This window comes from Akebia trifoliata, chromosome 2 (genome assembly GCF_017979445.1).
Source record: "Akebia trifoliata isolate Shusen 1 chromosome 2, ASM1797944v1, whole genome shotgun sequence".
Taxonomy (NCBI): domain Eukaryota; kingdom Viridiplantae; phylum Streptophyta; class Magnoliopsida; order Ranunculales; family Lardizabalaceae; genus Akebia; species Akebia trifoliata.
In genome coordinates this window covers 10354749-10378749 of record NC_141376.1, presented here as the reverse complement: position 1 = coordinate 10378749, position 24001 = coordinate 10354749, and the positions used below count along the sequence as shown (strand labels likewise).

Below are 24001 nucleotides of genomic sequence, written 5' to 3'. Positions count from 1 at the left end.
TAGATTTTATATGTCAAATTTAATCCTATCTGAGTATCTGATTGTTATCGGATCAGGTTTTGTTCCTAGTATTAAGATCCGATAAAAAAAACTGATCCGACATACGTCTGATGACTATCGGATCTTTTTTTGGATCCAATTCGATAATATCAAATTGGAGTCAGATCGACCCAATCCGATCCATTGACTACTGCCCTAGAATCCAGAACAATTCGAAAGCGCTGCAGAGTGGCAACCGCGCGAGGAGGCAATCAAACTGCGCTGTGGCCATGGCCATTCGTTCGCTATTTGCGACTTTCAGACGGTAACATCCCTCTCTCTCCTTCCCTCCCTCACACACACACGCACATAGACACACCCAAAGCACTAAAAATTCAAACAAAATGCAGACTCAACGCTCCATCTCTCCTTCTAATGGAGGAAATGAGTGGTATCTCGAGGCCACTTTCATCAAGCTCTTTGACAACCGATGATCTTGAAGAATCTAAGGACACGGATCTTAAGAGTATGATTTTCATGCTGAAATTACCCAAACTAAGCGCCACAGCTGTTCTTCAGAAATGGGTCACGGAAGGGAATAAACTTAATATTTCGGAGCTTCGACACCTGGCTGAAGAACTCAGGAAATTACGGCGCTACAAGCATGCCCTCGAGGTTACAATCTCTCTTTCTTTCTCAGAAAAATTTCTTCTCTTCTTTTATTTTTATTTTTATTTTTTTTGCTTTAATAATTAAAACAAGATTATTTAATGATTTTCGAACTAATTATTCAATCTTAGAAGTGAATTAGCAACGAAAGGGGGCATTTTTTGTGAAGTTAATGATAGGTTTCTCAACCTATCTAGCCACGATTATACAGGGAAGGGGCTTTCCCTAGTTTAAAACACGATTAAATCAAATAATATTCTCCTCTTTTTTATTTATAAGTTTAATTCTTTATATAAATAAAGAATTCTATACTATTAAGCAATTTCTAAATAATCCCTAATTCTACTCCAAATAAAACTCTACGAAAGCAAAATAGAAATCTAATAGTTAATCTGTTTAGCATCATATTGATTCTGGAAAAATGGGTTGTTTAGCTTGAGACCAAATAAGGAAAAAATAAAAATTGAGTCTTTGGTTTACCTGAAGGACCTAATATATTTTTTGGCACCACAAGGGCAATTTGTAAGCTTCATTGTCATGGTTGTGTTTATGAGATTGCAAACTTGAAGGTGCCAACTTAGTTAAGTTGGTAAGGTGTGTCAATTGTGAATGAAAACAAGTATTGAAATCAATTGATTTTTATTTAGCTTACAAATTCCATGAATCAGTGTTATATATATATGTAAAGAGATTTCGACGAAATTGATTTGTTGATTTGGTGGTATCCTAGTTTCAAGCTTGGTGGTAGAAATGTCAGAAAAAGAAAGTTGGTGGTAGAGATTTCAACAAAATTGGTTCGTTGATTTGGTGGTATCTTAATCCTCCCCCTCAAGTTGGGGTGTGGAACTTGATAAGAGGATAAAGTAACTGATCATGGCCAAGCGCTTTAGTAAAGATGTTCGTGTAGACACATATGATGTGGTGATAATGCTAGAAGCTAATTTTTCCTGAATGAGGTGACAGTCAATTTCAATGTGTTTAATATGTTCATGGAAAATAGGGTTAGTAGCAATATGAAGGGCAGCTTGTGTTGGGCTTTGTGGAGCCTAGTTATATTTTGATCCAGTTGACCCGACCCGACCCGAATAATGTTTGCGTGGTATTTTGATGGGATATTTTTTGAGGCTTAGTCCATGGAGTATCGGCCCAAGCCGGAGCGCTCATGGATAAGCCTCCTGGGGCCCAGGGGGCAATGCCCCCGGGAAAAAAAATTTTGGGCCCGTTTTGTAACCCATTGTGTATCTTGTGCGCAGTATATAGAAGCCGTTTTTGGTGATTAGGGTTTTTTAAGGTTTTGGTTGTCGTCTTTGAGACTTGAGCCGCACTTTGTAATTCTTCTCGAAATAGTGAAATCTCTACAACTCCGTGGACGTAGGCAAATTGCCGAACCACGTAAATACTGTCTTGTGCGTGTGATTGCTTTCTTTTTTCGACGTGTGTTTTTCTCTATTTCTTGTTTCTCACAGGTTGGGAATTTCGGGTTGAATTCCTTACAGCTTGGTTGTCACCAAATAGCTTCATAGGCTTGGAATGATAAACATCAAGATTATGAAGAAGAGATTTTAACTAAACGAGCTCATATGTGGCCATGGCACAATATTCTACTTCAGCAAAGGACTGGGATACAGTCTATTGCTTTTTTGTTTCCCGAGAGATAGGACTATGACCAAGCATTGTAAAATAACCCGTAGTGGAGCACCGTGACATGGGACAACTGACCCAATGTCAGTTAGCATAAGCAAAGAGCTACAATGAACTATTGGTAGCTAATAGGATGCCTTGGCTGGGTGCAGACTTGAGGTAACGTAAGATGCGGATGGCAGCATTGTAGTGAGGTTGACGCGGTGTGTGCATCAATTTATGGAGAACATTAACTGAATAAATCATGTCTGGCCTTGTGATGGTAAAGTAGATGAGTCGTCTTACTAACTGACAATAAATAAAGGTATCGCCAACAAGTGTCCCTTGATCATCACTTGTGGATGCGTGCAATAATATGAATGATGCTTGAGCTTTAAAAATTAGTTGGAAATCAAGGGACTTAATCCAACGGGTTTTGAAAATGATTGGATGCTAAGAGCCTCGCACCAATCTTTTCGGATTTTTAGAAAGATGGTGGATGCCAGGGGACTCAGACTAACAGGTTTTAAAAATGATTGGACGCCAAGAGTCTCACACCAATCTTTTTTATTTTTGAAGGGTAGTTGGATGTCAGGGGACTTAGACCAATGGATTTTGAAAATGATTGGATGCCAAGAACCTCACATCAATATTTTCCGGTTTGAATGATAGTTGGACACCAGAGGACTCAAACCAACGGGTTTTGAAAATGATTGGATGCCAAGAGCCGCACACCAATCTTTTCGGGCTTTGAAGGCTAGTTGGATGCTAGGGGTCTCAAATCCAACGGGTTTTGAAAATGATTGGATGCTAAGAGCTTCACACCTATATTTTTGATTTTTTGAAGGGTAGTTGGATGTCAGGGGACTCATACGAATGAGTTTTGAAAATGGTTGGAAGCCAAGTGCCTTACTCCAATCTTCTCAAGTTTTGAAGGATAATTGGATGTCAGGGAAGTCAAACCAATGACTTTTGAAAATTAATGGACATCAAGAGCCTCACACCAATCTTTTTAGGTTTTGAAAGATAGTTGGATGCCAAGGGACTCAGACCAACGGTTTCCAGTTTGCAAAAATGAGAATGCAGTTTGAAAATTGAGAATTGTTGAGTTTTAAGTGACATGAGAATGATAAAAAAGGATAATGATTGAATTTGAAATGACATGAGTATCCTAACTCGGATTGATTCACCCAAGAGGTATAAGACTTGATCAAACTTTTCAATTTAATTGTCATCAAATTTTAGGCTAGGGCCTTTCGATTTATTGACATCATTGCTCGGCGTAGAAGGGGACAAACGCAAATCTTACTGTTCTTGCTTAAGTTATGGCCAGACTGCTTACACTGAGGAGAGATCCAAGCCTAACTTTCTGGAATATCTCCATTTTCTCCATGAGCAGTGCTTTTTGAAAATTTTTGATTTGTTCTTTGGTAAAGATCGAGGAGTTAGTTGATAAGCCAGATGGAGAAAAACCATTTCCAAAATACCCATAGTGTAGTGCAGTGTTGCTTATAAAATGATTGACCTTGAAGCTAGGTGGGACACAACGTAGTAACAAAAAACTCTGTTTTTTTTTTTGGTGCGAAAGTCTCATTTAAAATGCGTTATGTAGATCTAATGATTAAAATAATAATAAAAATCGTCGCTTTAAAAAAAATGCGTTTTTTTACATTTTAAACACGTTTTTTCGTATATAATAATAATAATAACGTATTTGTTTATAGGCATACAATTAATTTTTATAGTCTTATGGTTGTTTGTAATTTGGTCTTTCAGTATTGTTTAATGTGAGATTTGATGATAATGTTTTGATGTTATGGTTTTTAAATTTTTTTTTAAGTTGCTTATTATGCTCAAAAGATACGTTGATGGTTAGACATTTTTAACATCATAAAATATATAATTATGTGTGGAAAAATGTTATCAAGCATATATATTCAATATTATTATTTTTACTCAAAACAATATTGGAAGCTTAGAATAAATGTCTAATAGATATATATATATTTTTTAATCATTTTTTTCTTGATTCTTTCCTATCTTATCGTTTTTTCCGAAGTTTTCCCTTGCTGTTTCAAACCTGTATTTTGACTTGGTGACTATAGGACACAGTGTGATCAAGGGCAGGGCACACCAATATGGAGACTTAGAGAGTTGACCAATGAAGACAAGTAATCGACATTTTATGATTATCCTTTGTGCATTGGGTTAACATTTTTATTTTGAAAGGCTCAAATAAAGCTTGCACTTGATTGAATATGATAAGTATTAGAAGTGAAAGACTCTTGCTTTTGAAAAAATTTCATTGATCCATCCTTTTTCCCTTTCGGTTCATTTATTTATGGATAAACATGCTTTGATTGTCTTCAAATGATATCACATGACTTCTGAGTTGTTGATAGCTTTGGCTCTGACACCGTCCAATCTTAGGAGATTTTTTTGTTAGGGGTCAAATGTCGTCATTTTAGAGATAGCTTTTATTTCACTATTTTACTTTGGATTACCTTAACTTTTGCCTAAGCCGCCATTTCAAGTTTTCAATCTAGCAAGCTTTCGATTTTTTTATTTGTCCTTACTTTTGCCTAGGCTGCCCTTTCTAGTTTTCAACCTAGCAGACTTTTGATCTTTTTTCCGTTAAGGATTCTACTCAGTGATAGCTCGAATTTCCCTTGATCATCTCGCACGATACCTAGGACTTTTGTAAGTGGGCGTAGGAAGGGATTTAGAAAGAAAGGTATATGGCTCAAGATCCCAAAAAACATTTTCATGAGTTAACACTTTCATGTGTTGGTTCAATCAAGTCTAGCTTCTAGGTATCCCAAAAACCACTTTCAGACACGGTGTTCCCATAATAAAAACAAGTATTGAAATCAATTGGTTTTTATTCAACTTACAAATTCCATGAATGAGTGTTACATATATAAAAGACAAAAACAACAAAAGTCAACTTGGTGGTAGAGATTTAAATGAAATTGATTCGTTGATACGGTGGTATCTTAATTTCAAGCTTTGTGGCAAAAATATCAAAAAAAAGAAACTTGGTTGGACATAAACCAAATAAAAAGTCAAAAAAATGAAACTTAGTGATAGAGATTTCACCAAAATTGATTCATTGATTTGGTGATGTCCTAATAATTGTTGATCCCACAATCTGGGTTCAGAACCCATTGAGCCCCACCTTCATGCTCTCCACTAACCCTTGCTTGCCTAGGAAAAGAAAAATAGATTGCGGACGTGGCTTCCTAAAAGATGTTTCTTTTCGTTGGATTTGCATTTTTCCACTCTTGCATATTATATACTTGATGCTATTTTTAAGTGTTACGCTGCAGAATTACATGTATTTCATCATACCAATTTCACCTTTGTTTAAGTTTCTCTCTTATGTGCTCGAGTGGTTGATGTTATGAAGGGAGTAACCTTTTGTTGTACATTATTGTAAAAGAAGATGTTGAACATTTTGTGAAACTGATACAAACTTGCAGATTTCAGAGTGGATGGTTTCACATCAAGAATTTGAATTATCAAACTCTGACCATGCAGTTCGCATAGAACTGATCACGAAAGTCTTCGGTGTCTATCCCGCTGAATGCTACTTTGAAGGGCTCCCTCTAACTGCAAAAACCGGTGAGACCTACACTTCTCTCCTTCACTCTTATGCTGGGGCAAAACTAACAGAAAGTGCGGAGAGTCTCTTTGAGAGAATTAAAGAATCAAACATCACCTTGAACGCCCTTGCATATAATGAGATGATGACATTGTACACGTCAGTGGGGCAGTTGGATAAGGTTTTGTTAGTTATCGAAGAGCTGAAAAGACGGAAGGTTTCACCAGATCTCTTCACTTATAATCTTTGGATAAGTGCATGTGCTGCCACTCTGGATATCGACAGTGTACAAAGAATTCTTGATGAGATGACTCATGATTCCAACTCTAATGAAGGTTGGGTAACATACAAGCAACTGACCAACATATATATTAATTTAGAGGACAACTCTTTAGCTGAAGCCAAGAAAAATATCACTCAAAGAGAATGGGTAATTTATGACTTTCTTATAATTCTTTATACTGGTCTGAGAAATAAAGGAAGACTTGATCAAATATGGAACTCCTTGAAAAAGTCCTCGCAGAAAATGACAAGCAGCAGCTATCTATGCATCCTTTCTTCATATCTAATGCTTGGGCAGTTTAGCGAAGCAGGTGAAGTTCTTGATGAATTGAAGCAATCCAACACCGCAGATTTTAATGCTCATACATTTGGTAAGCTTTTCAATGCATTTGAAGGGGTTGGGTTGTTGGAAAAGGCTGAAATGCTTCGTACCCTTATGAGAGAAAAAAATTGCAATCCTACAAATGGGTCTCCGTAGATGTAAAATTGGATATTTGTAGAGGAAGTTTTATGTTGTCTGGGTAATGGAAGGGAAGAGTGATCTGTTTTTATAATGCTATGGATTTTTTATTTGTTTAGAGAGCTTCTATTGCCACACCAACTTTTGCTAATACCACCCCAAGATGTGTGCTAATTCTTTGGTGATTTACATATGAATTGAGGTGGCATTAACAAAAGTTGGTGTGGCAATAGAATCTCTCTTTATTTAAATTTTGGATCATGGTGTCATTTTGCCTGTAGTCAGTCATTTTTGGAGTGAGCATCCTGTCTTCTGCAGTTTATATGGTTTTGTTTAATAATTTTTCTATGATCTATTTATGATTTTGTTTATATATGCTGAGATTTTTTTATATCAGGGTTCTCTTAATCATTCTCTGGTTGTACTATTTATAGAAATTTTACCATTAGTGACTTCAGAATCGAAGGCTTTGTAAATTTCTGATCGGCATATCTTTCACCTCTCCTTATTCCATCTACTAATGGCTAATGAACTCTATATGGAGTGAATATTACATGGTTCAGACTGTTATAAAGTGACTGAAGTTGGCTGTCTATGGTTGTATGTTAAACGGCATGAATCACACTATTGGGACCTAAACATGGTATCCCTAATGAAGCAAGACAGATACCCCAAAATTCTTTGTAGTTATCACATGTGGTGAGGTGCAAGGGTTGCTTCTTCAGAGATTGTGTATGACAGAATGACAAGAACCACTTACAGGACCTGAATCAAAATCTATATGAGATCAAGCTATGTTGACAAGGCTCTTGAATTCCTTAAAACTGATGAACAGTAGTTATCAACTCATTGAGTGCCTTGTCTAATTTTTTTTTTATTGCGTTTAATGTCAATTTGAACTACAAATTACAAAATCAAGTTTTTTTGGCTTTGGGAAGCTTGCAAACCAGTGGCAGGGATAATGATTTTACCAATTACACGTGCATATTGTTGTGTTTGCTCAAGATTGGTGATGTTGGGGGAAGCAAAGAGTGTCTTTAGGTGAGCTTTTGACGTTTTTGTAGGTGGGTGTCCAAATTCCAAGACATGGGAGATTATTATTGAGTTATGGGTGAAAGAAAGATGGGATGAAGCTGTTACTGCCATGAAGAATTGGCATCCATCACCAACGATTATTGGGGTAATTGCAGAGTACTTTGAGGAGGATGGTTATTAAAAGTATTCTATTCTTCTCTGCAATTTAGTTCTTGCAAGTTTGCCATCATACAACTCATTGCTTAAGAGTGCATTTTTGTGTTCAGAAATCATTTCCTGACCTTGTCAAGATGATGAAGGATGAAATTGGCATGGATGAGGAGGCTTCTGCACATAAATGTTGAGGCTAAATGAATGATTCAAGTGTTGGTGGCATGGTAAGAAAATCTTCTTAGCTTTCTCTTGTTCTTGGTTTTTGTGATAGATTGTTTGAAGCTGGAAGAGGTGGGGTTGCGGTGTTCAAGTTTATAACAAAGCCTCATTACTGACAACTCATAAACAAACTGTTCAAACACTTTCGCATGGGTTCTTCATGTTTAGGATCCTCATGAATCATTGATCCAGACTTTATTTAGCAGACTACAACCATAAAACATAGAAATATGATTTTTGAGGCACTATGTCTCGTCTGAGGGATGGCCTGATGCAGGTACCACTCGTTTCAGAAAAGCCTTGTTGTGCACTAGCAATTTATCTCGATGTGGCAACCTCTCTTTCACTATCTCAACATCAAGAAAATCTCGGAACCATGCACTAAGCAAAGGCATGCTCTCGTCGTCCACCAGCTTAATGCCCGATATTTCTTCATTAATTCTAATCCAGTAAACAAGCCAACCAGCAGTGATGTCGACATACCCTATTGTTTCACCTCCAAAAAACTTTCCCTTGAGACCCATTTCAAGAGTCTTCAAATGCTCTCGAGCTTCTTTCACAGCCTTCTCTTGCTCTTCGCCTACCTTGGTGAACGCGCTATAAACCGCCTTCCCACACTGCAAAAGGGGAAGGAATGTCAATGTTATAATAAACTTTGAATTGAGAGGAGGAAACTACCTGTTATCTAGGACTTCAAATTAAATGGGTTGGGTTTGGGCTGGATCTGACTATATTCATATTTAGATCCAAATTTTTCATCCAGATCCAAATCCAAATCCAACTCGGATCCTATTAGCTAAAATCATATTTGAATCATTTTACTTTCACTAAATCTGGATCCCGATCTGACCCGACAGAAATACTTGTTTAGGATCAGTCGGGTCGGATAATTTTGGACCACTCAACATATTTTTTTGTTATATTTCTTTTCTAGTTGCTATACTGATTCATTTTAGTATTATAATTATTATCTTTATTTATTTATAAGAATTCATGATATAGTAGAAAAATGATATTTTGAAAAGAGAGCTGCTATTGCCACCAAATTTTACTAATGTCACACCGATTCTTATGTAAATCACCAAAGAAGTGCACATATTTGGTGTGACGTTAGTAAAAGTTGGTGTGGCAATAGTAAATCTCTTTGAAAAATATAAAAAATAATAATTTCCAAAGCAATATATTATTCAGATCTAAGCAGATATTGGGATGGATTTGTATCCGGCTCGGATCAAGGGACATCAATCCATAGTTGACGCATCTTTTCAGATCTACTCTAAGGTAGGGGTGCACATTGGATCGGGTAAATCCGAGAACCAAACCAATCCGAAGCCTTTTGGATTTGATTGGTTCAGATTGAGCATGGTTTGGTTTGGGTACGGATTGTAAAAAAGAAAAACCGATTGATTTGGTTCGATTATTAATTAGGGGTATAATAGAACCGAACCAATTTTTATATATATTATAGCTTTATTTAAAAATAAAATATAATCTTAAAAGATAAAAGGTAAAAACATTCAAATAATACTCAAAGTCTCAAACCCTTCTCTTAATTTCTTTCATCTATTCTCTCTTCTTCAAGTTATTTTCTAATTTGATATTCAATCATCCCTTAGAAGATACGTCTTAAAATTAGTTTTCTTACTTTATTTTCTAATTTTTTCATAATTTTTATTTTTAATGTGTTATGTGTGATGTTTTGTTTATGTTAAAATAATAAGTATGTTAATGCTTTGTTTATGTGTGTTATGTGTTATGTGTGATGCTTTGTTTAATATTTATTTTTCTTAGTTTTAAATTTTAACTATTTTAATTTTACTATTGAAAATAATAAGTATGAGAACCAAGAATCGATTCGAATCAATTTGAACCAAGGTTGGTTTGGATTGATTCGGCTCTATAGGGTAATTGGATTGGTTCAGTTCCAAAATTGTAGAATTGATCATGTTTGATTTAGTTCCGATTTTGCCACAAATCTGAACCAATCCAAACCATGTGCACCAAACTCGTTAAATTCAAATTCAGATCACTCAGATTTTGGATAAAATCTGACCCCTTTTATGCCTTACTGATATCCTTACTTAAGCAACGCTTACCTTCTCCTCGGCAAACTTAGCCCAAAAACGAGTCGTGGCCTTCTCATAAGGATCTTCTGGGAAGAGTGGATTCTCTTTCCACATCTCGTCGATGTATTCGATGATCACAAGCGATTCAGCCAATGGTTTCCCGTTGTGCACAAGCACTGGTATCTGCTTAGTGACAGGATTGTATTGTAGTAACCTTGAGCTCTTGTTGTAGAGGTCTTCGTCGATGTATTCATATTCGATGCCCTTCAGTTTGAGTGCCCATTCAACTCTAAGAGCAAAAGGGCTAGCCCAATACCCAAGTAGCTTAACTTCATTTGTTGCCATTGCAGTCTATGTTGCTTCTGTTTAGTAGAACAAATATCACAATTTATAGGAAACATCTTTGGGTCATCTATGTTGATTATGTTATTTTCATGGTTTGGATATGAATACTAGATTATTACATACAGGGTTTCCAGGAAACATCGTTTGGTCGCCTTTATTGACTTTGGGATTCATGGATTAGACATATTAACTGCTTAGTAGAACATACATCACAATTTCTAGAAAACATATTTGGGTCATCTATATTGACCATGTTATTTTCATATACCGGGCTTTCCAGGTTATTGACTTTGGGATTCATGAATTAAACACATTAACACTTTAGATAGTATTTTTTTAAACCCCAGGGGTTCTTAACATGGTTTAAACCCAATATTCACCGGGATTAAAGAAATGATGAGGAACTTGGTATGAAGTGGTGATTATTTGCATAATGTTTTCGGGACAAAATGATAATTTCTCGTTGTTTGACTTGTATGAGTTACGTAATAGTGTATAAGGCAAAAGTTGGATTAAATCTGGACCCTACATGTGTTCAAATCTGTAAAGGATTCAATGACTAGGTAGAGTAGCTTCTAACGCAACTCAACCTTGTGACATCTTAACATGAACCAACTTTGCTCGTGTAGAAGCCCATGGGCCTAGTCCATCCTCACAACACCGACTTGTAAGGTGAGGATTGCCCCAGGTTTATATATAGTCCAAGGTCATGATACCTAGGCGACTATCTCTTACAGCTCATATTAGCATAGCTAAGTCAAGCTGAGAACCTACTCTTCCGTAAGTCTTGGAAGAGTAGGGTAGAGTTATACCTATGAGATGAGTTCTACTCTTCTCTGAGTTGAAATTGTTATAATATCCCAAGAATCTAGGAGCATGGTTTTAAATATTGTTCTAGACAGGTGGACAAGGCATCTCACATGTGCAAAATATCAAAAAGCAAATAAGATGATTAGGACGATATTTTGAAAATCTCAATTGAGTCAATAAAACTCGTTCAAGTCAAGTAGCATTTTGTATATTTTAATTAAAATAATTAATCTTTTTTTTAAATCTAAATATTTATTATCTAAATAAAATATGATTTATTATTAAACATCTCCTGATCTACCTTATTTAAAATAAAATAAAAACAATAATTATTTTCATATATATATATATATATATATATATATATATATATATATATATATATATATGAATAAAGAATTTTAAACCAAGTTAAATGGTTCATCTCATGCAAGGTAATTCTATCTCATCCATGAACGAAACAAGATGCCAAATAGAATATTGAAACCATGTCTAGGAGTGATTGATTGCGTCAATCACATCTTCTCCCAAGTGGATAACTTTTATTTTTGTAGGTAACTTTCATTAGGTAATCTTAAAATTTATAAGAAGATCACCCTAAATTCTTTTAAATAAGAAAATAGGTAACATGGAAAGAGGTTAGTCTATTAATAGGGGGAAAAGCTATGATAGGAGAGACTTTGGGAAGAAAAAACTGTTTGATTAACCATTATTCTTTTTAATTTGGACAACATAAAATATTTAACAGGTACCACACTAGTGCCCCAACTAGGTGAAAGAGGAAGAATGACTCACCATTGAAGCTTTCGTATGATTGTTTGAGGTAAACTTGAATTTCACCTTTGCAAATGCATGGTTCAAAATATTGACCTGAACAAAAATATCGAATGTTTCAGGAATATATGGGAATGTATCAGCTGGTATGGTATCAACTTTTTACTTCCTCAAAAAATTCCTCTAATACAACATTTTAAACCATGGATGATAGAGCCAACGGAACAATTCAAGATATTATGTGTATAGACTCTTGCCATCACAAGCAAATGTTAATATTAAATGATTAAATGGTGGTTCTTTCGGGTTCAGGGCTCAAGCCCAAGGTCATATATATAGCATGAGAAATAATATTTTCTCTAAATTGGTTTTTGGTTCCTATCAATAATGCCACTGAAGAAGTTGATTTCAAGATCGAACACATAATCAAATGGACTATGTTGTCTGATAGTTTGTTGAGATATTCACTCTCACCATGCCAAAACATCGATAAATTACTTTGATTAGTAATGTAAATGAGGGGATGCGAAAAAATAAAAAACCAATGAAGTGTCCGTCTTAACTAGCTCGGTTCAGCTTATGATGAGCTGAGCTAGTTACCATCTTTGGTAGCACGGGGTTGTCTTGCGCCGAAACATTATCCTGCACTGCCTTCCAACCCCTCAGATTTTGCCGTGTGAATGGTCCAGATTCAATGCATCTCACACCTTATACAGTAGGGATAGGGAGATAGATAATCTGTTTCTTGGTTCACTTTGGTTCCCTGGATTAGTTCGCTTGTGCATATATATATATATATATAATTCAAGTTTACAATTATGAGTACAATTATAATGTTAAAAAATTCTCAGATAAATGAAACTAAGCTAATATAATAATTCAAATATATATGTCATTTGTTTGATTGGACTAGTACCAACAAATTGGGTAACATAGGTTTGCCCCACTCTCCAATGGAATGTCTCTGCCGACTTAGACTGTGAAAGAGTGAGAGTGATAATGAGAGGGAATGACTTGGGAATGTGTTATATATAAAATACACTTACTGTTTCATGAGTTTTCTAATATGTAATAAAATATCAATTTGATCCCATTTCGTTACTATTTGTTATCTTTTACTTAAAAACTGAAACACTTATTCTTGTAAATTAAAATTGAGAACAATTTCGGACCAATAAACGGTTAATACCCATAAGTCATGAGTTTGATATCCAATATGAGCATTAATTCCTCAGGGGTCACCCGTGAGGGCGCACCTTCACTTACCTGGTGAGTGTGATGTGTGGGTGTTGCACGTGCCCTAGGATTAATTCTTGGATAAGACCATGGTCTATCAATCAGGCGAAGCCCAAATACAGGTCTGATCCACTATCTACAAGGATGTCGGATTATTAAAAAAAAATTAAAATTGAGAATTGTAGGTATCAAAATTTTAAGAGACTACAAAAGAAAGTCCTTAGAAGTCAAAGTCATTAGCGGGCTTGCATATTCAAATAAATTGAGCCAACTGATTGGGATCGGTGCTCTTACAGCTTGAGTTTGGGCTTTCAAAAATAAAACCCACTATACAAATAAGTCCAAATGATCCATTGCATATATTGCTCCCACACAACGAATAAAATGGATTTAGCCCATGATCAAGTCCACAAGCCCATCAAAATAGGACGGCCCAATAATCAAATAGCTTGGTAATAGGCTTTACACACAAATAGCTAACTGAAGCCCATCAAAAGTCCACAAAACCTTAAAAATTAGAATCAGACAAATTTGACCTTTAGATCAACTAATCAAAGCATATTAAGTCAAGGACATAGTAGGCAAGTCATTCTTACCTTAGGCTTACAAATACCAGAGCTTAGACCATTTGGAGATCCCTTGATCATTTTCTCAAGAAGAGCTTGGACTTCAATTCCAGAACAGAATAAGTTTACAAGCCTTTCTCTAGAGACTAGGGATGCAACTTGATTCGGTTTGGTTTAGTTTGAGGCCAAACTGAAATCGAACTAACCTAGGTTAATTCCACTAAACTAGCTTTGGGCTAAGGTAACATAGGTTTGCCCCACTCTCCTATGGAATGTCTCTGCCAACAACTTGATATTTGTATTCATTCCATGTCCACAAGACTTGATTAATTTTATTGCTTATTAATAATAAACATTTGATGCATTTTTAACAATTGAAATTTCTTTTATTGAAGGTTTCAAAATATCATTATGTGATTTTAATAGTATTTAATTTTTTCTATATATTTGAGGATATGAATGATTACATCCATAAAAGTTAAAAAAATTACTTTTAAGATAGTAGAGAGATTCTTAATGAAACACTAATTTCAAATTTTGGAAGTAGCATTCTAATATTTTGGGAGTGAAAATTAGGGAGTGCTCGATGTAAAGTAATACCCCTAATAGGAGGATCCAGTAACTTACACCTAGGAATGGCAATTTTGCCCCACCCATACAGGGTCGGTTTTTTACTACCTTAAATGGTTCCAAGGCAGTTTTGATATTAAAAATAAAAAATCGACTTAATTTTGGGGTGGGGAGGGTTTCAATATACCCCGCCCCATCTTGATAATCAATATTGTTATAAACGAATAAGACAACAACCATCGGTCTTAGGTTCAAGTCTTAAGCATTTTAATAAAAATATGCATATATAGACAAGAATTGGCGGGGTGAGGCTGATCGGTGCTAGGAAATCCAATTTAATGCGATAACGCGACCCAAGACTCAAGGTCGAGGCGATTTTAGGATGAGTAAATATAATTGGGGCGGGTCTGCACTGTTGCCGTCCCTGCTAACATTGTGCCACATTAGAATCAACCCTAATGGTTTGATGTATTCTAGATGCGGTTCAAGTACCTAAATAAGTGTTTGAATCTCACCTAATAAGAAATGCTTGAATCCAAACATTCATAAATCACCAATCAATATTTTTCCCCTTCTACGTAAGTCTTCTATGACAAATGCGTTTAAATATTATTGTTGGTGGGCCCCAAAAGAATGAGTCACATGATAATTTCAAGGTGGTGGACCTCAAAATTTAAGAGAGATTCTATTGATACACCACCTTTTCCTTACAGAACACCAATCCTTTTAAAAGTAAAGTTTTGTAGAGATATTTCCCAAAATGGGCGCAACTTAAGATTAAAATTTCGATTCTAGTACATTGTACATTTTAACTCCCGAAATTTATTTTTTCAGTAAATTTGTCATTTTTATAATTAACTAATTCTTTGATAAATTATCAACGAAATTGTTGATATGGAAAAATCGCTAGTTTTTTTTATCAATAAATTTGTTGATTATAAAAGTAACTAATCAGTGAATCCATTGATTATAAAAATGATGAATTCACTAGAAAAACATGTTTTAGAAATTAAAATGAATAGTGTACTAGACATAAAATTTCATCATATTCAACGCATGAAATAGAGATTCACCCAAGTTTGTGAACACATAAATTGATGTGTTATGAGTAAAAGCTAAGTTGGTGTGCTAACAGAAACTCTCAAATTTAGAGAACTTGCATTGCCGTATCAGTTTTTACTAAGAGCACATCGATATGTGTGTAAATTCTTTAGTGATTTCATATGAACTGGGGTGCACTTAGCAAAAGTTGGTGTGACAATAGAATCTCTCCAAATTTAATCTCTAACCTATTTATACACTATTTGCCGTCCACTCATCCAATTAGTATTTGACCCACGTCCCGACCTACATATGAAAAATCAGCCTATCAATTTACTATTTTAATCGTTGAATTAAAGCATTTTTCACATTCAATTATTGTCATTGGATTTAAACAATTCATTTTGTACCTGAATCCAAGATCTTGGTACTAGTCCAATTGAATGTGAAAAATGTTTTATTTAGGTCGACTAACCACACAGTTAATATTATTTTAAAATATTATTTATTTAATATTTATATAATAAAATACAATAATAGATCACATATTGATACAGTTTTGTGGAGGAAAAACGTCTCTTCTAATTACAATTGAATGGAGTCCACCACTATTTCTTCACTCCAATTTTCTTGTCTTTCGTCTTCCCCCTTTTTTCAATAATATCCCCTCCATTTTACTATCTTTTCTATTTTACCCCTTTTTTCAATAATACTCTTTAATTTTATCATCTTTTCTCTTTTACCTCTATCATATACATTTTAATTTTAATTCAACTACCTACACACTTAATATTATTTTAGAATATTCTTTATTTAATATCTATATAATAAAAAACGTCAATTTGATTTCAAATTTCTCACCAATTTAGTCATGGTTTTAAATTTTGATCGTCTCACTTAAATGATTTGGTCGAGTCAACTCGATAATAACTATATAACTTCCCACCAATTCAACCATGATTCCAAATTTATCACCAATTCAGCCATGTTTTCAAATTTCTCACCAATTCACTCATATGATTTTATATTTTGATATCTCAACTTCAATAATTCAGTTGAGTCAACCCAGTTTTCCATTTGATGTGCAACACATAAGGGTAGTATGGGAATTTGAAAAGTTTAAAAAATTGGAAATTTTTTCAAAGGAGTGTTACCTGTTGTATGTGATCTGCAACCATTCACTCTCTAAATTTAATACAATCAATGTCATTTTAATCAAAATTAAGAAAAGTGCAAGTTATGACCCTATCACACACTGTTTAATTTTCAAAATTATAAGAATATCCTCTTTTTATTAGAAAATATTAAAAAAAATCTTTTAATCAATATTAAAAATTACAAGTAAACCCTTTCCTAAATGTGAGTTTGCCAATGCCACCTTCTAAGTAGCTATAAAGTTTTTTTTTATAGCCAAAACTAATAAAATTGTGAATGCAGAAACTAGTGCATTAGTTAATATTTTAAATAACAAGAAAAGCCTTTACAATATCAAATTATTATCCCATTATCTCCATAATTAACTTTCTACAATTAAAAGATCTTTACAATATCATTACTATGAGGAAAATTTACTTAAAGGATCCTAGTGGAGAGATTTCTTTCTAATTAATCCTTGAGTATTGCACAGTAGCTTCATAGGACATTTCGTAAATATTTTCTCCCTTATTATTTATGAACTCGTCACTTTTTATTTATTTATTGTTGAGTTCACCACTTTTTATTTATTATCGAACTCAACGTGTTTCTAGTTATTGTCGAGTTCACCACTTTTTATTTATTGTCGAATTCGACTTTTTTATTATATATATTTATTGTTGAACTTGACACTCGGAAAATCCACCCATTTTGATTTTCGATTTTTTTTTTTTTGACTAAAATACATAGAAAGATTGATTGAAAACTTGAAATAACGACTTGTTTAGATTATTTTAACCCAAAAGAATTAGTCTTGATCGATTTTCATCCAAAAATTAAGGAGAAAAAAAAAAGCTTAAAAGAAAAAACCTAATTTTTACATACATCTTAAAAATGTTTGAAAAAAATTCTTAAAAATGGTTTGTTCTTCTTTTTTAAATCCTTTGGGATGAAATGGAGTCTTTGAAACTCGATTGAGATACAAAAAATCTAATTTTTTTATTTATGAAAATAATAACTTCTAACGATTAGGACATTCAATCGAGAGAAATGTGGGAAATGAGGTCCAGAGACCATTAAGAAAAAAAAAAAAACGAAATGAACTATTAAGAGATTGCCCAAAACTTAGGGACTATATAGAAAGAAATCCCTCTGTTAGAGTCCTTTAAGAAAATTTTCCTTTCTATTATAATGAGAAAAGTCTTAATCCGAGTAGAAGTGTGGTAGCGGTGGTTAGACACCAAATTTTGGATTCATAAATGACTACATCTTTATTTTTAAACCAATATAATCAAGATGACTTTGATAAAAAAAAAAATAAAAAAAGAATCATGACAATTTGACTACTCACGTGACACACTCAATTAGTTCTCATGATGTGACAAGTTTGAGAGTTTCAGATTGACATGCCTCGAGATACACAATAGTGCTTTTCCCATAAAAATGTGTATCCCAAGGTGAAAATATTTGCAACTCTTAAACTTGTCATGTCAGGAGAGTCGATTAAGTTTGTCAAGTGGGGTAGTCAAATTATCACGACTCACAAGAAAAATTACATTTGCCCGTCCTTAAAATTATGTTGGTTAGTTTTTAAAATAATAATAATAAAAAATTAATATGTCATATTTCAAAATCAATCTTTAATTAGTATTTTAAATTATAAATAATAAATACAAGTGCATTTGCACTTTCCAAGTACTAAATAATAAATATTATATACAATTAATTTTAATCCTGAATATATTTCTTAATACATGCGTGTTTGCATGGGCCACCAAACTAGCGAAAGGTAATGTCAATTGGTATAAAGACGATAAATTAAAGTGTAGATTAACGGAGCAATTATGGGTAATATGGTCATTTAAAGGTAGCCTAAAGCCTATAGGACACCTAAAAGTGAGAGACCCTCTCAAAGTAATAAATAACGAAGGACGGTGGGGGTATATGAAGACATCTTGAAAGAATAGCTTTAGGGGTGGGGTTGGTAACTCAGAATTTACTTTTCCGTATGAAGTTTTACTGTTCGCATCGTGTTTTGCCCTTTTGATTACTAAGCATTCTCTTCTGAATCTATCGAAGTGACCCCCTCAATGAAGGTAAATCCCAAATCCCAATCTCCGCGCTCTCTCTTCTTCGATTTCAATTAGGGTTTCGTAATCTTGTTAGTTCTTCTCTCATTGATTTTTCTAGGGTTTCGATTATCTGATCTTTGATTCTGTTCGTTTCTAACGATCTTCGATGTTTTTTTATGTTGCGTTCTCAGATTGTTTTACTGAATCGAAACAGATCGATGTCTCAAATATGTGGATCTTTGGTTCAGATGGGTCGGAAGAAGAAGAACAAGAGGCTGTTGTTGAAAGGTAGGGTTTCTAACGATGTCTCTCCTTTTAGTTTTACATTTTTGTAATGTTGATTTATAATCTAGGTTTAGAAGCTAAGGTTTAGGTTATCGATTACAGGAGATCATGGATGGTGTTTTTGTTGATTTCTGATTGAGATCCCTCACTATCTTGTTTGCGTTGCAGAACTGATTCGAGGATCGGATCTCTTAAGAAGTCGATCTTTTCTTTAATTCAGTGGGAGGAAGAATATAATTGGATTAGAATTTAGGACTAGGAGTGAATCTATCTGATTACTGTTAATTTCAAGGAGACTTCTTTTAATTTGGTGGAAAAATCCAATATATCGTTGGATCAATTTTTTTAATTTTTTTTGGGTGGAATTTACTTATAATTGTGTAATGGAGCTGTTGAGGAAGAAGAGGAAGGGAATTGAAACTCAGGATTTTCCATATCTACCCAAAAATTTACCATCCAATCGCAAATCTTCATCGTCATTGTTGACGATTGAGTCACACTTATCATTGGAAGATTTCTCGAGGTGTAAGAAGAAATGCAAGGAACAGACGGCTGCAGAAGTGGTTGGTTCATATAAAAGTAGACTAACTGGGATTGTTACTGCCCCACCTTGTGGAAGCTCATCATCTGATCGACTGGGACGAGGTCACAAGAGAAAGATAGGGTGCATTGAGGCCGCTACTCAAATAGGAAGGAAGAAGAAGATTGAACAGGAATATGTTTTAGGTCGTGAGATTGGGCAAGGTAAATTTGGGTCAGTTCGGGTTTGCCAGAGTCGGGTCAGTGGAGCGGAGTTTGCTTGCAAAACCTTACGCAAGGGTGAGGACACTGTTCATCGGGAGGTGGAGATAATGCAACATCTTTCTGGTCATCCCAGTGTAGTTACTCTGAAGGCGGTGTATGAGGACTCTAATTGTTTCCATCTTGTAATGGAGTTGTGCTCTGGGGGACGTTTGCTTGACCAGATGGTTAAGGAGGGACGGTATTCGGAACATCGAGCTGCTAATATACTTAAGGAGCTGATTTCGGTTATCAAGTATTGTCATGAAATGGGTGTCGTTCACCGAGACATAAAGCCTGAGAACATCCTTCTTACGACATCAGGCGAGATGAAACTTGCCGACTTTGGATTAGCCATGAGGGTTTCAAATGGTAATGACACTGAATTCCCACTATAGATAGTTTAACAATGCTCTTTTCTGGTCTTTTCAGTATAAATGGACATGCATGATCATGCATGCTTCTTCTGGTATGATTGACTATGTTCCTATAGTATATGTTTCTTCTTTCTCTTAAAATAAATGTGTCTGTTTGGGAGTTGGCTGTAAAGTTGTGGATGATCTAAATGTATTTCCTTTCCTTGTTGATGTTGGGAATTCAATTTCTATTTTACTGAACCCGGTCCAGTTTGTTGGTAATGTGAATATAGATAATAAATTCTGGTGGAAAGTACATTTATGTTTACAATCCATGTTATTGGGAGTTCTGTAGCTTTGCAGTTTTGGAGTCTTTTCTTTCCTTTTTTATAGAATTTCTTACACATGTCAAAAAAATGTCTTAAGAAATGATTCATATAATACTAGAGAATGTGCAATGAAGGTCGAATATAGTTAATATGATGATGTATTAGTTAGTATGATATGTCTTCCTATAACATGCCTCAGGCGTCCTTTAGGCTAAGATTAAATGACCACAGGACCCACAAATGGCACTCTGAAACTGCTTTGCACCCTAAGATATTTTTGAATATGGTGCTCTCACGTTCTTGTTCCCTCACCCATTGCACACTCTCTAGTCACCGAGGTCATGAGTACGGAATGTTTATATTTAACAAATCCATAATTAAGTTGAAACTTGACTTGGGTTTCTGGGAGTTTGCCCTCCAGTGGCAAACTTGATTATCTTAGTCGGGCTAGCATACTCACTGTTGACCTGAGAATACTGTTAGATAATGTTATATTTGCCACAGATAAATTATCAACTGGAAAGATCCAATAAAAAAACAATTGGAAAAAGGTAGAACTCTATAACATACCATAGATTCTATCATTTTCTTGCAAGTAAGAAAAGAAACAAAAATTGAAGGTGTTTCACTAGAGTTTATGGTCTGTCAGTATCCGACATGTACTTTGAGATGAGTATGTTTTACATATTTGTTCACCAATAGCTATTTGTTATGGTGATGTATGTGATACTCAGGGATCTACTGATACATCCAGATTCTCCGCAGAATCTTATTATACATGAGGGCCATGGCCAACCATGTGTTAGCACCATTGACATTTACAATTTTTTTTCTTTTTGAAAAGTATATGGGTATACCCACGAGTTCCTAAGTATCCATTTTGTAACAGGAGGATTCATTCACATTACCATATATAGAGGTTTAGAAATTGCTCGATCTCGTGTCCCAAATGTATCTTCATTCACCATTTAACATATTTAGACCCCCTACTGGGTTTAAGCCATGTTGATCTCCCACTAATATAGGGTAGCCACATTGTTTTCACGAACTATTGAATTTTTCTGGACCTGTTAGATGATCTTAGTTGGTTTTGGCTTGATTTGTGATCAACGATGGTCTTAATTTCTTCTTTGCCTGCAAATATTCTTTCCAAATCATATTATCTTTCAAATATTTTAAGTTTTGCTTAGATGGAAATTTCTTAATAAAAATAATATATGCAGCAGTTGAATGGTACTCTTAAGTAAGTATGTATTCAGCCCATTAAGTACCTTTTTCACAACATAAGTACTTATGAGATCTTTAAGGAAAGAATTGAGCTATTTCCACTATTGGTTTTATTAATTTATTTTTTAAGTCCATGTACATGGCAAATCAGCAGGCTCATTATTGGGTAAATTACTCAACAACAGTTGCACACGACCTATCTTTCATGGAAAAAGGGTCTAGGGCAATTTCTCTAAATCTGGACATTATAAACTAAAAATCCCTATAAAAAAATTAATTAACTAAAAGTCACGTGGAGTGTTTTGGATGGAAGTTAGTCCAAATCTAACCAATAGATAGCTACCAGAGAAAATATGTAGGTTTACAGAAGAAAGGAGAACTAGAAGTTTTTGACGAATATCACGATAAATCTTTTTTTTTTTCTTGAAAAGTATAATATATTGATCAAATAGGGCAAACAAGAAACAAAGAGGCCGAGATAGCCTCAAGAAAAGTAACAAAGAAAAGAAAAAACAGCATCAGTGATTACATAAAGAATGCCATCCAAAAACAAAATCATCAAAAGTAGTCCCTGCGAACTCTATATTCTGCTTAGACCAAAGGTATAACAAACCCAAGATCTCCAAAAAAATGGCTTGAGAGCATTTACTCTTGTTATTGAACACTCTGTTGTTTCTCTCGTTCCAAACCCCCCAAGCAATAGTCAAGAGAAGCTTCATTAGCAAATCCAATGCTTTGTGTATACAAAGATGCCATCAAGTTTCTTTTCTTGAGGGATGGTGAAAATTATAGATTAACTGAAGTAAACTCAACATGTAAACGCTTGCCTTTTCTTGTATCCCTTTGATTTCTGTATACTAATGTACATGATCATGAATTATTTTTTGCCTTTGTAAACGTTTTCTGCTATCCTAAAGTAGCTTCACAATGTTTCCTTTTTAATTTTAAATACTGAAGTGCACTCGCTTTTAACCTTGTTGTCAACATGCATGGCCCTGTGGAATCTGTAAAGTTGTATGCCTTGTTCATGAGCTCTCCTGCTACTTAGTTGCTTTCCACTTGATATGTAATCCCAAAACCCTGTTTCGAAAAAGATTTTAGAGTGCAAAACTCTACTACTTGTTCAACCATGAATCCAATTTGGTTGTATAGTCATATTCCAACATGCAACACAGTTATTTTTTCTGAGAATGTTTCTTTTTCACTGTTAATGGCTTATATCATTTTGAGTACTCTATATTTTCGTGGACACATTTTCTCCTGCAATAATTTTCCTCATGTTTATAGTGATCCATTTTCCATGGACAGGTCAGAGCATGTATGGTGTGGTTGGGAGTCCGGCTTATGTTGCCCCAGAAGTTCTGATGGGGGATTATTCAGAGAAGGTTGATATCTGGGGTGCTGGTGTCCTCCTTCATGCTCTCTTGGTTGGTAAACTCCCGTTTCAGGGTGATTCATTGGAAGCCGTTTTCGAGGCAATCAAGAAGGTGAAGCTTGATTTCCAAACTGGGATATGGGAGTCAATATCTGGACCTGCTCGGGATCTAATTGGGCGAATGCTGACAAGAGATGTTTCTGCAAGGATTACAGCAGATGAAGTACTAAGTAAGCTTGGGTGGCCTTAACTTTTTTTTTTTTTGATTACTTCTAGTTGTCTTGCTTTGTCTAAGTTACAGTAAATTTGATGTTTTTTTCAGGACACCCGTGGATTTTGCTCTACACAGAACGTACGTTGAAGACACTTTCAAAAAAGGCGAAAGTTAGAAACCATGTTGGAGGAGCTAGAGTGGAATCAGAGAGAAATAGGGTCACGATTAGCTCTCACATTAATCGCTCAGAGTTGGCTTTTTCATTTGATAGTTCAAGTCGGAGTTCGGAAGAGCAGGATGACTGTGGTTTCGTTGATGCGCTTGCAGTGGCGATCTCGAAAGTGAGGATATCCGAACCTAAGCGGAGCAGGCTATGTGGTTCCACCGGCCCGATACAACAGCAGTGTTCATCTAACATGAAAGCTAGTAATCTCTGTACAGCATTTTAATTCTGTTATGTACAGCTGACACCACAACTATCCACTATGACGTGAGTGGGACTAAAGGTGACCTACTAAGGTGGAAGGAAGGTTACGCAACAACACAACAATGACAAGCTGACACTCGTAATAACTGGAGCAAAGTGGTGACTGCTTTTTCTTTCTGTTTTCTTTGAAAGCCTAAAAAGTAATTGTGGTGGTTTGGTTTGTGCCCCATGTTTCTTCTTAAGTTGCCCCTAACCTGATAAACTGGGCTAATTGATGTACAAATCTCATGTAAATAGAACAAGGGGAACATTTCATGTGATCAATTTCATGTTTGTTTGACGACTAATGTAAATCGAATCCTCATTCCAAGCA

The 24001-nt window shown here is 35.0% G+C and overlaps 3 protein-coding genes across 10 annotated transcripts; 2 read left to right on the top strand and 1 right to left on the bottom strand.

The window, feature by feature from the left end:
* Positions 1 to 144: 144 nt before the first annotated feature.
* On the top strand, positions 145 to 12179 carry LOC147409468 (Tetratricopeptide repeat (TPR)-like superfamily protein). Of its 7 annotated transcripts, XM_086429291.1 has the most exons (6): positions 145 to 304; positions 390 to 654; positions 5751 to 6525; positions 7679 to 7794; positions 7916 to 8026; positions 11991 to 12179. In XM_086429291.1, the coding sequence occupies exons 1-5, from the start codon at positions 270 to 272 to the stop codon at positions 7991 to 7993; spliced, it is 1269 nt and encodes a 422-aa protein (XP_086285417.1). In that variant the 5' UTR covers positions 145 to 269; the 3' UTR covers positions 7994 to 8026; positions 11991 to 12179. The 7 variants fall into 7 exon arrangements, with proteins under 7 accessions (XP_086285417.1, XP_086285408.1, XP_086285428.1 ...); XM_086429282.1 differs by lacking the exon at positions 11991 to 12179 and having other exon boundaries at positions 7916 to 8365; XM_086429302.1 differs by lacking the exon at positions 11991 to 12179 and having other exon boundaries at positions 7679 to 7832; positions 7916 to 8365.
* On the bottom strand, positions 8147 to 10494 carry LOC147409469 (glutathione transferase GST 23-like). The gene is made up of 2 exons (XM_086429346.1): positions 10118 to 10494; positions 8147 to 8638 (listed from the first exon to the last, which is right to left on the bottom strand). Exons 1-2 carry the CDS (start codon positions 10430 to 10432, stop codon positions 8267 to 8269), a joined length of 687 nt encoding a protein of 228 aa, XP_086285472.1. The 5' UTR covers positions 10433 to 10494; the 3' UTR covers positions 8147 to 8266.
* A 6313-nt stretch (positions 12180 to 18492) lies between the features above and the next one.
* PEPKR2 (phosphoenolpyruvate carboxylase-related kinase 2) lies at positions 18493 to 24001 on the top strand. Of its 2 annotated transcripts, none has more exons than XM_086429264.1 (5): positions 18493 to 18659; positions 18827 to 18923; positions 19089 to 20072; positions 22921 to 23217; positions 23310 to 24001. In XM_086429264.1, the coding sequence occupies exons 3-5, from the start codon at positions 19304 to 19306 to the stop codon at positions 23648 to 23650; spliced, it is 1407 nt and encodes a 468-aa protein (XP_086285390.1). In that variant the 5' UTR covers positions 18493 to 18659; positions 18827 to 18923; positions 19089 to 19303; the 3' UTR covers positions 23651 to 24001. The 2 variants fall into 2 exon arrangements, with proteins under 2 accessions (XP_086285390.1, XP_086285395.1); XM_086429269.1 differs by having other exon boundaries at positions 18493 to 18724.